The sequence below is a fragment of the Erinaceus europaeus genome, chromosome 4 (genome assembly GCF_950295315.1).
Source record: "Erinaceus europaeus chromosome 4, mEriEur2.1, whole genome shotgun sequence".
NCBI lineage: Eukaryota > Metazoa > Chordata > Mammalia > Eulipotyphla > Erinaceidae > Erinaceus > Erinaceus europaeus.
In genome coordinates this window covers 27,222,791-27,236,268 of record NC_080165.1, presented here as the reverse complement: position 1 = coordinate 27,236,268, position 13,478 = coordinate 27,222,791, and the positions used below count along the sequence as shown (strand labels likewise).

Genomic DNA, 13,478 nt, shown 5'->3' with positions numbered 1-13,478 from the left:
GACACCAGTCACACCTGCATCTGGAGAGCTGTCATGGTCACAGATACCCAAGTAGGTCTAGGATGAAGACTAAACTCTACTTTTCTTAAACTAAAAAGATTTTATGGAGATCAGAGGACTAGACCAGCAGGTAGGGCATGTACCTTACTATGTGCACGGCTCGGATTTGAGTTTTGGCGCTCTATGGGGGGTGTCAAGGTGCACAGGGTGGCTCTGGTATGGTGATGTCTCTCTTTCTCTGTCTCTATCTGAATGAGAAAGCAGCCCAGGAGTGATGAAATCACACATAGGCAAGACTCTGGCTTATCAGTAAAGAATAAGATTTTACTGTTTAGGATATAAATGGAACAGAAAGTAGAGGATGTCCACATAATCCCTCTCTGACCTAGTCCACTATTATTTGGGGTCTCTATTAGTCATGGAGAAAAATACCTTTAGTTTATAGATATTTCGTTTGCTGGGGCTGTTCAATGTCTTCCCTCTTTCTGGCATGTGCATCATTCTTCCCCTTACCAGCAGTCCTGTTCCCAAACTAGCTCAGTCCTACCTTTCAGGCTCAGTTTATATACCAGGACTCTACTCTGATCCTCCTTCCCTTCTGCCCGCCAGTGACGCTCCTTCTCTTCCTCTGCACCCTCCTCACAGCATGGCACATCAGCTGAACTGCCACCATTGACTTGTCTCGTGGCCCTGCTCTTCCTGGACAGACTCCCCTTCAGGAGTACATGGTGCCTTGCTTAGGATCTGAGCCTTAGTAGGTACTCATCAATAAGGGGAAAAAACGGTGGCTAACCTGACACTTGCCCTATATCTCACACTAATTACCACATGAACAAAACCTGAAATCTGATTCCTAGCGTCCCCTCCTTTTAAATCACACACTTAGATGCAGTCCACCAAGAGGCCCAAGGACACCCAGTGGGCTCCTCCAGCAGGATTACTCTCAGAGTCTTAGCACTGTCAAGGGTTCAGATGACAACATCCTCAGCGTCCATCCATTTTCTCTTGTCCTGACACAGAAATCCAGTTACTGCCAAGAGATCACTAAGTACTGAGCTCCATCCATGTGTTAAACGTCCAGATGCTGTGTAGGTCAGGTCACACAAACAACTGTTGTGATTGTGAAAGATGGGCAGAAAGAAAGACCAAAGATATGGCTCTGCAGGTTATACCTTGGCATGTATCAATCAGCACATCCACTTGTCTAAATATTCCTAGACGAAGCAGTTTCTCACGGGCTTCATGAGACTTTCGCATTACCTGTTAGAGAAAAGGAGAGACAGACATGTAAGTGGAGGCTGTCTAACCAGGTCTATAGTTCAGACTTGGTATCAAGTGAGAAGACTGCACTACCACATCTACACAGGTGCGAGATGAACGGGGCACTGAGGGGAGTAACAAAACTACGCAGAAGTGTAGAAGGAAGCTGTCGGCAGAAAGCAGAGTGCACAACATCATCCTTTTTGTATAAACATGAAACAACAAAAAAAAAAAGGGGGGGCACGCTTACCCAAAATGGATCACAACCAACCATTACAAGTGGTTATGCTCAATGACAGGGAGAAGTGTGCATGTGCCACTTGCCTTTCTGAAAAGGAGTTCAGGTTTTAGGTACATGGGGGTTGGAAGTGTTTGTGGCAATTCTACTTGGAAATACTTAGTGAGCATTACACATTCAGGGCTAGAACTAGAAAGCAACTGGCAGGAAGATAGCATAATGGCTATACAAGAGACTTCCATGCCTGAGGCTGTAAGGTTCAAACCCGCCCCCCCACACACACACACACCACCACCACACACACACACACACAACCATAAGCCAGAGCTAAGCAGTGCTCTGGTGAAAAAGGAAGGAAGGGAAGGAGGGAGGAAAGTAATCGATGAGAAACAGGATTGGGAAGCCCTAGTACATAGACTGGTCGGAAACAGGCTATAGGGAAGGCCACCTAGGAGACTGATTCTCACACGGGGTAAGAAGTTGACAATGGAGCCTCTGATGGGTGTGACTGAGAAGTGAGAAGAAGTCCAAGGAAGTGTGGGGTTCATAGAAATTCAGAAATGCAAATAAAGACAACAATGAGATATCACTTCACTCCTGTGAGAATGTCATACATCAGAAAAGGTAACAGCAGCAAATGCTGGAGAGGGTGTGGGGTCAAAGGAACCCTCCTGCACTGCTGGTGGGAATGTCAATTGGTCCAGCCTCTGTGGAGAACAGTCTGGAGAACTCTCAGAAAGCTAGAAATGGACCTACCCTATGACCCTGCAATTCCCCTCCTGGGGAGATATCCTAAGGAACCCAACACATCCATCCAAAAAGATCTGTGTACACATATGTTCTTGGCGGCACAATTTGTAATAGCCAAAACCTGGAAGCAACCCAGGTGTCCAACAACAGATGAGTGGCTGAGCAAGTTGTGGTATATATACACAATGGAATACTACTCAGCTGTAAAAAATGGTGACTTCACCGTTTTTAGCCGATCTTGGATGGACCTTGAAAAAATCATGTTGAGTGAAATAAGTCAGAAACAGAAGGATGAATATGGGATGATCTCACTCTCAGGCCGAAGTTGAAAAACAAGACCAGAAAAGAAAACACAAGTCGAACCTGAAATGGAATTGGAGTATTACACCAAAGTAAAAGACTCTGGGGTGGGTGGGGAGAATACAGGTCCATGAAAGATGATGAATGAAATAGTGGGGGTTGTATTGTTAAATGGGAATCTGGGGAATGTTATGCATGTTCAAACTATTGTATTTACTGTTGAATGTAAAGCATTAATTCCCCAATAAAGAAATAAATTATTAAAAAAAAAATTCAGAGAGGGAACGGGTAGTAGCGCTGCAGGTTAAGCGTACATGGCTCGAAGTGCAAGGACCAGCATAAGGATCCCGGTTCGAGCCCCTGGCTCCCCACCTGCAGGGAAGTCACCTTAAAAGCGGTGAAGCAGGTCTGCAGACGTCTCTTTCACCCCTCCTCTCTCCATTTCTCTCTGTCCTATCCAACAAATGATGACATCAACAGCAACAATAACTACAACAACAATAAAACAACAAGGGCAACAAAAGGGAAATAATAAAAATAAAAGATAATAAAAAGAAATTCAGAGGAGAGAGTATGTAAAGGAAGAGAGAAAATACCAGCAAACTCAAAAAGGAAAAAAGAAAACCATATTCAACATAAGTGACTTTAATTAATTAATTTATTTATTTATGCCAGAGCACTGCTTTGCTCTGGCTCATGGTGGTGGTGGTGAGGAGGATTAAAACTGGGACTCTGGAGCCTTGGGCATAAGTGTCTTTGCATTAACATTATGCTATCTAACCCCACCCAGTGGTCTTTTTTTTTTTAATCTGCAAGGAGCTCTTATTACTGAGTAAAAGCCTAAAGCCCAGTGGCAAACAGAGAACATAAGCAGGTAATTCATAAGAGAGCCATGAAAGGCTAATGAAACGAAAAAGGTGCTCACCCCACTCATAAGTTCAAAATGCAGATCAAAACAATGAGCTTTTCCCCCAACTAACAGGTTAATAAGACAAGAAACAGACCACAGCCTGGGAGGTGGCTCAGTGGATAAAGTGTTGGACTCACGAGGATGAGATCCTGAGTTTGGTCCCCAGCATCACACATGCCAGAATCTGCATGCGTGCGTGTGTGCATGTGTGTGTCCGACACATAAGCAAACGGTGCCAGAAAGATACTCTGGGATCTGTCTCTCTCTCCCCCTCTCTCTCTTTCAGATAAATAAGTTAATGCTGGTCCAAGAGATGGTACAGTGAAAATGCTATGGACTTTCAAATATGAGATCCAGAATTTGATCCCCGGAATCATAGAGATGTTGACGACAGCTTTGTTCATAACTTCTTAGATAGAGTTAGACCTGTACTTGCTGAAGTGAAGTGTGCAAGAAGCCTGGGGCTCACAATCCAGTACCTCATTAAAAAAAGTTCAGAAAAAAAAGCCCTATTCAAAATGAATTTGAATAGGGCTGTTGTTGAAAAGCTCTACATTATAAACATCTGTGCCACCTCAGAGGAGACACAAGAAACCTCAGCTCTGGTTACTTCTGGAGTGAGGGCAGGGGAGAGAAACAGCTTCACCTCAATATCCTCCGTATCACTGGACTATTTTATACTTAAAATAAACTGATTATCTATTCATCTTTAAGGAATATATCCTGGCTTTTAAAATTTTTTTATTATTATTAATTTTCCCTTTTGTTACCCTTGTTGTTTCTGTTGTGGTAGTTGTTGTTGATGTCGTTGTTGTTGGATAGGACAGAGAGAAATGGAGAGAGGAGGGGAAGACAGAGAGGGGGAGAGAAAGACAGACACCTGCAGACCTGCCTCACAGCCTGTGAAGCAACTCCCCTGCAGGTGGGGATCTGGGGCCTCAAACTGGGATCCTTAAGCTGGTCCTTGCACTTTGCTCCACATGCGCTTAACCCTCTGTGCTTCCGCCCGACTCCCTATACTGATTTTTAAAAAGTGATTAAGTACTGCTGAAGAGCCAAGGAAAATGAGAACTAAAAAGAGGCTGTTATACTTCCCAGGCAAGTGCAACATGGTTTCAAGGTCAGAATGGTAGAAGGAACCCACAGAGCCACAGAGGACAGAAGAAGATGGTGTAATCTGGGAAAGAAACTGAGCAGTAAATGGAGCTAAATCCTGGGAGACAGCAGGAATGGGCAGCTAGGGGAGATCACACAGCACGAGGCCGACGAGAACCTTAAAGGAGAGTACACAAGAGAGCGTTGAGCAAGACACCAGCAAGAAGCTAGGTCCTCGTACAATGCTGGGATGATAGGACAGACACCTCCTTCCTCAGGAGGAGAGTAAACTTGGGGAACACACTCAGACAACTAATGGGGCACAGCTTGGTGCACTGATACACCTTGGAAGGTGGACAGCAGAGCCATCAGTAGAGGGGCTGGGGCAGGATGCTCAGTGGTTTGAGGGGATGGGGGACTCTCAGGATCTTCAGGATAGAATGGAAAAGAATACCAAGCCAAAAGAATACTTGCCTCTATGAGATTTTTAGCCTTAAAAACATCTCCAATTTCATACATGATGATATCATCTTTTGTCCTTCCAAGTCCATCAAAATGAATGTGTTGAACAACCACCTAAACATGACAGGGAGAGATGATTATTGTTAAGTATGACAAAAGGCAAGAGATCAAGGTTAAAGGCAAATCTCTGAAATTAGTCTCAATTGAATGATCTCTAAGTGTCACAAGCTACACTTCCTGATTCCAGATTTTGTTCTATGTATTTTTTTTTCACTTTTTTAAGATTTATTTTCCCTTTTGTTGCCCTTGTTGTTTTATTGTTGTTATTGATGTTGTTGTTGTTGGATAGGACAGATAGAAGTGGAAAGAGGAGGGGAAGACAGAGAGGGGGAGAGAAAGATAGACAACTGAAGACCTGCTTCACCGCCTGTGAAGTGACTCCCCTGCAGGTGGGGAGCTGGGGGCTCGAACCGGGATCCTTAGCTGGTCCTTGCGCTTTGCGCCACCTGCGCTTAACCCGCTGCGCTACCGCCAACTCCCTTCTTTTTTTTTTTTCACTCCTTTTCTAAAAAGCAACTACCTGAATTCACCCATCAACAGATTAAGTACTTTCCCTGAATGATATCTACATAGTCTCTGTAGCTAGATGAGCAAGTACCACAACAGTTCTAAACCTCAGACAGCTGCAAAGGTCCCATGTCTTTCCCAACCTGCTCCCTGAGCACGTGGTCTAGGTGGCATGGACTGTGACTCTTGATATAATAACTGTGTGCATCTTATGTGGGTTTCAATGCAGCCTTATAAATGTTGACTAGGAAAGTTTCTCATCTTCTTTCTGTCAGTGTTTATTAGATTCATTCATTCTGTAAAAATGCAGATTACAGGGGGCTGGGTGGTAGCACAGAGGGTTAAGAACACATGGCGCAAAGCGCAAGGACTGACGTAAGGATCCCGGTTTGAGCCTCTGGCTCCCCATCTGCAGGGGGTCGCTTCCCAGGCAGTGAAGCAGGTCTGTAGGTATCTATCTTTCTCTTCCCCTCTCTGTCATCCCATCCTCTCTTGATTTCTCTCTGACCTATCCAACAACAATGGCAGCAATAACAACAACAACAATAATAACAGCAACAACAACAATAAACAACAAGGGCAACAAAAGGGAAAAAAATGGCCTCCAAGAACAGTGGATTCGTAGTGCAGGCACCGAGCCCCATTGATAAACCTGGAGGCAAAAAAAAAAAAAAGTGCAGATTACAGATAAGTTAATATTGTTCTATAAACTGAGGATACAGCAGTGAATAAAATAAAAAATAAAATATAAGACTCAAAGCCTCTGTGAAGCTTTGATTCTAGAAGGGGTGATACTGGGCAATGTATAAAATAGACCACTCCAATGAGCAGCAGATAACGAAGTGGGATGATAAATGACAGAGAAACTTCTATTTACAGGTGATCAGAACACCTCACTGAGATCTGAAAGGATTAAAAAAAAAAAAACATGTTTATATTCTTCTGTTACCTTTAATTTCTTTTTTTAAATTTGTATTTATTTTATTATTGGATAGAGACAGAGAGAAACTGAGAGGGGAAGGGGAGATAGGGAGGGAGAGAGAAAGAAAGACACCCTCAGCATTGCTTCACTGCTTTCACTCATGAAACTCCCCGCCTGCAGGTGGGGATCAGGGGCTCGAACCTAGGACCTTAAGCACTGTAATATGTGTGCTTATGCAGGTGTGCCACCACCTGACCCCTTGCTATATTTAATATAACAAAGCAAAACAAAGGAAGTTTCACTGGAGATCCAAGGTCCTGTTTTCTAGGAATGGGAACAGAGTGTAAATGTAGACGCAGTCCGAGTTCGTCTTTGAAACACTTTTTCTGAAATATATAAATAATATAAAACTGGGGGCTGGGCAGTGGCATACCTAGTTAAGCACAGGTTACCATGTGCCCTCATTCCCCACCTGCAGGGGAGAAGAAACTTCACAAATGGTGAAGCAAGTACGGCAGGTGTCTCTGTCCACCTTCCTTCTCAAATTCTCTCTGACTTACCAAATAAAGAAGAAAAAAGTACATAAAACCAAAAATATACTGGTTTAAACTTGCCACATTAGTAATTACCAAGGAAAAACCATTTCTCTGAAACTAGAAACTATTTTTTTTGCAAGTCCCCAGTCATTTTAAAATGTAACTGGTTACGAAGTCTTCTTTGACAGGCACTGAGATAGGGTCCCTCCTCTGCAGTTTCCTTCATTCACAGAAGTGGACAGCTGTGGCAAGTCCTACAACAGAATACTCACATCTTTGTTTTCAAGAATTTCTTGTTTAGTTTCAGGTTCAACTTCAATAAATTCAGCTTCTTCTCCTAATCCTCCAAAATCAGGTCCACCGGGTGGAAGAGGCTCCAGACTCTGAAAGGGAAATGTCGATGATGAACTAAAAACATGTAAAAACCACATCTCTGAGCGTTAGCTCCACTCCAGAAAATTCAGCACTTTCTGATGAGTGAAGGCACAGGCAGAGACAGGTGTTGGGGGAAACAAAGGCAGAAATAAGCTCACACAAGTCTTTTATCAGCAGTGAGCAGGTTGGTGCCCATATATCACTAGCAAATAAAACAAAGGTGAAAAATGAATGAACAGATGCAAAATATATACCTGAAAGCAGAAGTACACTAGAGTTTGCAGTGAGTACCTCCCTAACACTTCCTCTCCACTATTCCAAGCTTGGGATCCATGATTGCTCAACAAATTGTTTAGCTTCGTATGTTAACTCTCTTTTCAATCACCAGGTTCCAGATGCCACCAGGATGCTGGCCAGGCTTCCCTGGATTGAAGACCCCACCAATGTGCCCTGGAGCTCAGCTTCCCAGAGACACACCTTACTAGGGAAAGAGAGAGGCAGACTGGGAGTATGGACCGACCAGTCAACGCCCATGTTCAGCGGGGAAGCAATTGCAGAAGCCAGACCTTCTACCTTCTGCAACCCTCAACGACCCTGGGTCCATGCTCCCAGAGGGCTAGAGAATGGGAAAGCTATCATGGGAGGGGGTGGGTTATGGAGATTGGGTGGTGGGAATTGTGTGGAGTTGTACCCCTCCTACCTTATGTTTTTGTTCATTAATCCTTTCTTAAATAAAAAATTAAAAAAATATATATATATTTTAACAAAAAAAATAAAAAAGTAAGTTGAATATTTATTTAAAAAAAAAAAGTCTCCTATGACATTATTGGGAGTGAATAAAGAGAATATCAAATGACTATGTACACATAAAAAAAAAAATGAATGAACAGAAAGGGTCAGGCACATGTCTCTGTGATGACTATGCCATGGACTGAATATTCCAACTAATCTAATTCAAGCTCTGTATAGTTGAGGCCCACTTGAAGATAAAATAACTAAAAGATGCTACAAAGCATTTATCTGAGAAATTTATTTTCTGGTTGTCACAGAGTATCCTAATGGCTTTAATCAAAATTGAATAATCCTAGGATAACTACACAACTGACCAAATTTCTAAAACAAATTTTTCTAAGCACTGATATAACTGGTTTATGGTGGTGCAGGAACTGAACTTGGGATGTTGGTGCCTCAGGTGTGGAAGTTCTATGTATGGTCATTATGTTATCTCCCCTGCCCTTATCCACACATTAAAGAGAAACTGCACATGTTCACAGAATGAATCAGGAAAGTGGTCACTTTCTACAACTGCAATTACAATTATAGCCCTTAAAGTCTCAAAGTATGAAACAAGGTTCACCAGGGGCTAGCCGGTGGCACACCTAGTTAAACCTACACATTACAACGTGCAAGGACCAAGGTTCAAGCCCCCGGTCTCTACTTGCAGGGAGAAACTTTCACGAGTGATAAAACAGTCTGCTGCAGGTGTCTCTCTCCTTCTTTCTCTCTCTCTCCCTCCCCTCTCAATTTTTCTGTCTCTACCTGACAATAAATAAAATAAAAAAGATTTTTAAAAAGAAAGAGGGTTCACCAAAGACCTGCAAGACTCAGTTGTATTCTTTATTCTGAACTTTAGATGGCGAGTTCAAGAGCCATGTCAGAAGTTCCATCACTATATCAGTGCTTAATGTCCTAAGTTAACTGTTTTACTAATGCATTCACTTGCCAGTATTACAAACCTGATGAAGATAGCCACTTACACAATCCTCATTCTCACTGAGTTTATAACCTAGTGTGTGGAAGAGCAGATAGAGGAATAAATATTTGATGAAATGAATTAAAGTAAACATTTGGATGTCGTCTCTAACCTTTAAGCAGATGAATCTACCAGTCAGTCAGCAAACTTTATTTAACACCATATGGCAAACACTGTATAAAGGTAGTACTAAGTGGTCCGGGAGGTGGTGCAGTGGGTAAGCATTGGACTCTCAAGCATGAGGTCCTGAGTTTGATCCCCAGCAGCACATGTGCCAGAGTGATATCTGGTTCTTTCTCTCTCCTTCTTTCTAATAAATAAGTAAAAATCTATAATTAATAAAAAAAAAAAAGGTGGTACTAATAAGTAAGACAGGACATGAAATAAATTGAATGACTTGGAAACATCATTAAAATGATGTACCTCCATGTATCAGAGGGCTCAGGTTCAATCCCCTGCACTGCCATATGCCACAGCTAAGTAGTGCTCTGATCTCTCATAAACTATTTTTTAACTGGTATAGACCATGTTTCCTTACTATAGGTCCTTTAAAAGATTTTTTATTGCATAACTATTAACAATAGATATTATATTATGAAATCAGAGCACTGCTGTCCTATGGCTAATCTCTGGTATAAAGTGGTAAACAGGGACTGAACCTGGAGCACCAGGCGTGAAACTCCTGTGCTCCTAATGCTGAGTTATCTATCTCCCTGGCCTCCACTGAGTTCTGACCAAAAAATAAAATAATACTAAAGAATGGAAAGATCAAATGAAAGAAGTGAGATCATTTTATCAATACATTAATCAAAGGAATAACTTTATCATCAAAGGAAGTAACAGTGGTAATCTACTAGATTCCTAATATGTGCAACAATTATCAGGCACACAGTAGGTCACTTGGCAAATACCTGTTGAATATAATACCAGTGAACACTGGTATTATACAGCAAATACCAGTGAACACTGCAAAGAACTGCAATTCATGTCCTGGTCCGGTGGGGGTTTGTGCTTGAGCCCCCACCCCCCATATGGAAGGGGGGACATGCTTCAGGAGCAGTGAAGCAGGTTTGCAGATGTCTATCTTTCTTTCTCACCCTCCAACTCTCAATTTAATATAATAGACAAAAAAGAAAGAAAAAATAGCTACCAGGAGCCGTGGATTTGTTGTGCAGGCACCAAGCCCTGGCAGTAAAACCTGGTGGCAAAAATAAATACAAATACAGGTCCTACTGTAACCATTGAATGCTTATAATAAAGAGGCAAAACCCCAGAAGAAATAACATCCAGGGAGTTGGTATTATATACAAAATAAGGGCAATAATGAGATTTATATAGGAAGTGATTTGAACAGCATTCTAAAAGATGAGAATATTTTGATTGCTAAAGAGGAGTTGTGGGAATGAGTGCGGGAGGAGCAAGCCACAAGCAACAACACAGTTCAGTGTTAGGTCTTCTGCATTTCATTTGAAAGCAAGATCTGCAAAAGGCAGTTAAGTCCAATTCTGAATAGATGTCTGCCAAATTCTTTTGGATGCTAAAGGGAAACTACAAAAAAACTTGAGTGGGACTACTAAAAACTTCTGAGCAGTGTAAGTGAAACAACTCATGTTGTAGTGAAAAAGTCCTTTCTAGGTCTAGGAGCATTCTGAAGCTCTAACAGTGTGACCTTGGAAAAAAATTCATTCTCTGGCCCTCAGTTAACTTTAGGGAAGTTTGGCAAGCACCCAAGTGGTTTATATGTAGCATGTCTCTAATTATTTCTCAGTAGCCTTGTGAGCAGAGACTACTGCTAGTTTCAAAAAAGTGGAACTAGCTAGGGGCCAGGTGTTGGTTCAGCTGGCTAAGCACAAACATCACAGTGTGCAAGGACCCAAGTTCAAGGCCCCGGTTCCCACCTGCAGGGGGAAAGCTTCACAAATGGAAAGCTGCAGGGCTGCAGGTGTCTCTGTCTCTTTTCCTATCTCCCCCTCTCCTTTCAATTTCCGACTCTATCCAATAATAAGTACAAATTTAAAAAATGTATCTTTAAGTAAAAAAAAAACAAATTCTGTTATTAAAAAATAAAACTTAAAAAATTAAAAGGTGGAATTAGCAGTTGTGGAGATAGCTCAATTAGTTGAGCACTGGACTTTATCGGAAGGTCCCACCCAGTCCAATCCACTGCCCTGCGTGCTCTGGCTCGTCTCTCTCTGCTTCATAAGAAACTCTGCATCACATGTAAGGATTAGCATTTAAGGCTGAGGGGACAGAATAATGGTTATGCAAAAGAGTTTCATGCCTGAGGTTCCAAAGTCCCAGGTTCAATCTCCAGTACCACCATAAGCCAGAGAGCTGAGCAGTGCTCTGGTAGCTCTCTGTGCGTTATCTTTCTCTGTCATTAAAAAAAAAATAAAAATAAAAATAAAAAAAGACATTTAAAAAGCTAAAAGGTGGGGAGCCGGGCAGTGGTGCACCTGGTTGAGCGCACATGTTACATTGAGCAAAGACCCGGGTTCGAGCGTCTCATCTCCATCTGCAGGGGGAAAGCTTCACAGGTGTTTCTCTGCCTCTCTCCCTCTCAATCTACCCCTTCCTTCTCGATTTCTGGCTGTCTTTATCCAATAAATAAATACAGATAATTTTTTTAAAAAGATAAACGGTGGAACTAAAGCTTTGAGTTTTGTCTTTGACAATCAAGATGGCACAGGAGGGTTTCTGGAGGAGTCTGGCTTGGAAAACTTCAGAGATGACACCCGGTGCTCCAGCTGTCTAGAACTGCAGCCGCAGGCGGTAAGCAGAGGTCTCGCCCGAGGTGGCTGAGCGAAGTCACGGGCTTAGTGCCCTGCTCCAAGACACTCGAAAAGCTGGCCGGTTCTTTTCGGGTCACTGCCTCGCTAAGTGACCTTGAACACGCCCAGTCCCCGCTCCGAGGTCCGTGAGACCGCCCCTGGCAGTGTCTGCGCGGCCTCCCACACCCGGCCCTCCGCCGAGACCCTGGCTTGGTCGGCGCAGGCCTCCCGACCCGCCGCCCGTGCAGCACCGGCCGTCCGCCCGCGGGGCCGCCCAGAGGCCCCCGCAGCCCGCGGATCGCTGGGCCTCTTACCCGGGCGTGCACCGTCCCCATGGCTCCCTCTGCGGCCGCCGCCTCGCAGAATTGCCCAGGTCAACGCAAGACTCCGCTGGCAAGGGCTGAGGGCGGGTCCGCACTGGCGGATCGGGCCAGTCAATCCATCTCCCACAAGCCCCTGGAGCGGAGCACTGGGGGCGGCCATGATGCCCCGCCTCCTCTCCGCCCCCTGACTCACGGCGCCGCCATTAATTGGGCCTCGGGAACCTGTGATCCGGAAGTTCACGTGGATGCCGGTAAGTCCCGAGGACTGCGCAAGCGCAGACCGCCCCTTAACGCGGGACTGGCTGCTGAGGGAGCAGGGCTACGGCTAACAGGTAGAACCAGGAGGGTCTGCTGGAAGGCGGCGCCCGGGGGTTTCCTCTGGGGTGAAGGTCCTGCTGGTAGGGGCGCCAGGTTGCACACGAATCTCTCCTGGCATCTCGGTCTGGTGAGTGCCTGCGTGTCCCCACACGCGGGCCATGCACCGATGCCCACCGCACGCGACTGCACCTGCCCCCTGTACCCAGCAGCTGGCTGGACCTGCGCCCTCCTGACACTCCTTTCACTAGGCTTCTCTCCTCATGGGCGAAATGAAGGTGATGGTCTTATCTCCCACCCTGGTTTGGATGTTTATGCATTGATTTATTTATTTAAAAGAAAATAAACACAAGATTCTTTTTAAACAGTATATATTTATTATAGAGACAGAAACTGAGAGGGAAGGGAAAGAGAGACCCTATCTCTCTTCTACCTAGAGGAAAGAAAGAAAAAAATAAAGGCCACAGAAAGTGGAGCCATGTTGACACAGCTCCATCAATAACTCTGGTAGCAAAATAAATAAGTAAATAAATAAAATTAATCATAATATAAAGAAGAGAAAATTTGAGTTGATGGTAATGGAATTTAAAGTTTTATTTTACTTATGTTTTTCTTTTCTCCCCCCCTTCATTTATTTGATAGGACAGGGCAAGTTGAGAGAGAAAGATGAGATAGGGAGAAGAAAAGAAAGACACCTGCAGATCTACTTCAGCGATCATGAATGAGGCTTTTTCCCTGCGGGTGGGAAGTGGGGACTAAAAAAAAAATAATTCCACATAATGGGAGTCGGGTGGTAGCGCAGTGGGTTAAACGCAAGTGACGCAAAGCGCAAGGACCGGCGTAAGGATCCCGGTTCGAGCCTCCAGCTCCCCACCTGCAGGGGAGTCGTGTCACAGGCGGG

At 43.9% G+C, this 13,478-nt stretch overlaps 1 protein-coding gene across 1 annotated transcript in view; it reads right to left on the bottom strand.

Moving 5' to 3' along the window:
* The window catches only part of SAMM50 (SAMM50 sorting and assembly machinery component), a 37,715-nt gene extending 25,275 nt beyond the window's left edge, over window positions 1-12,440 (bottom strand). The window contains exons 1-4 of the mRNA XM_060189125.1: window positions 12,254-12,440; window positions 7,313-7,423; window positions 5,028-5,129; window positions 1,173-1,260 (exon numbers count right to left, since the gene is read on the bottom strand). Coding sequence (XP_060045108.1) covers window positions 1,173-1,260; window positions 5,028-5,129; window positions 7,313-7,423; window positions 12,254-12,274 — 322 coding nt within the window. The 5' untranslated portion in view covers window positions 12,275-12,440. The remainder of the gene's footprint in view (window positions 1-1,172; window positions 1,261-5,027; window positions 5,130-7,312; window positions 7,424-12,253) is intronic.
* Between the last annotated feature and the right edge of the window lie 1,038 nt (window positions 12,441-13,478).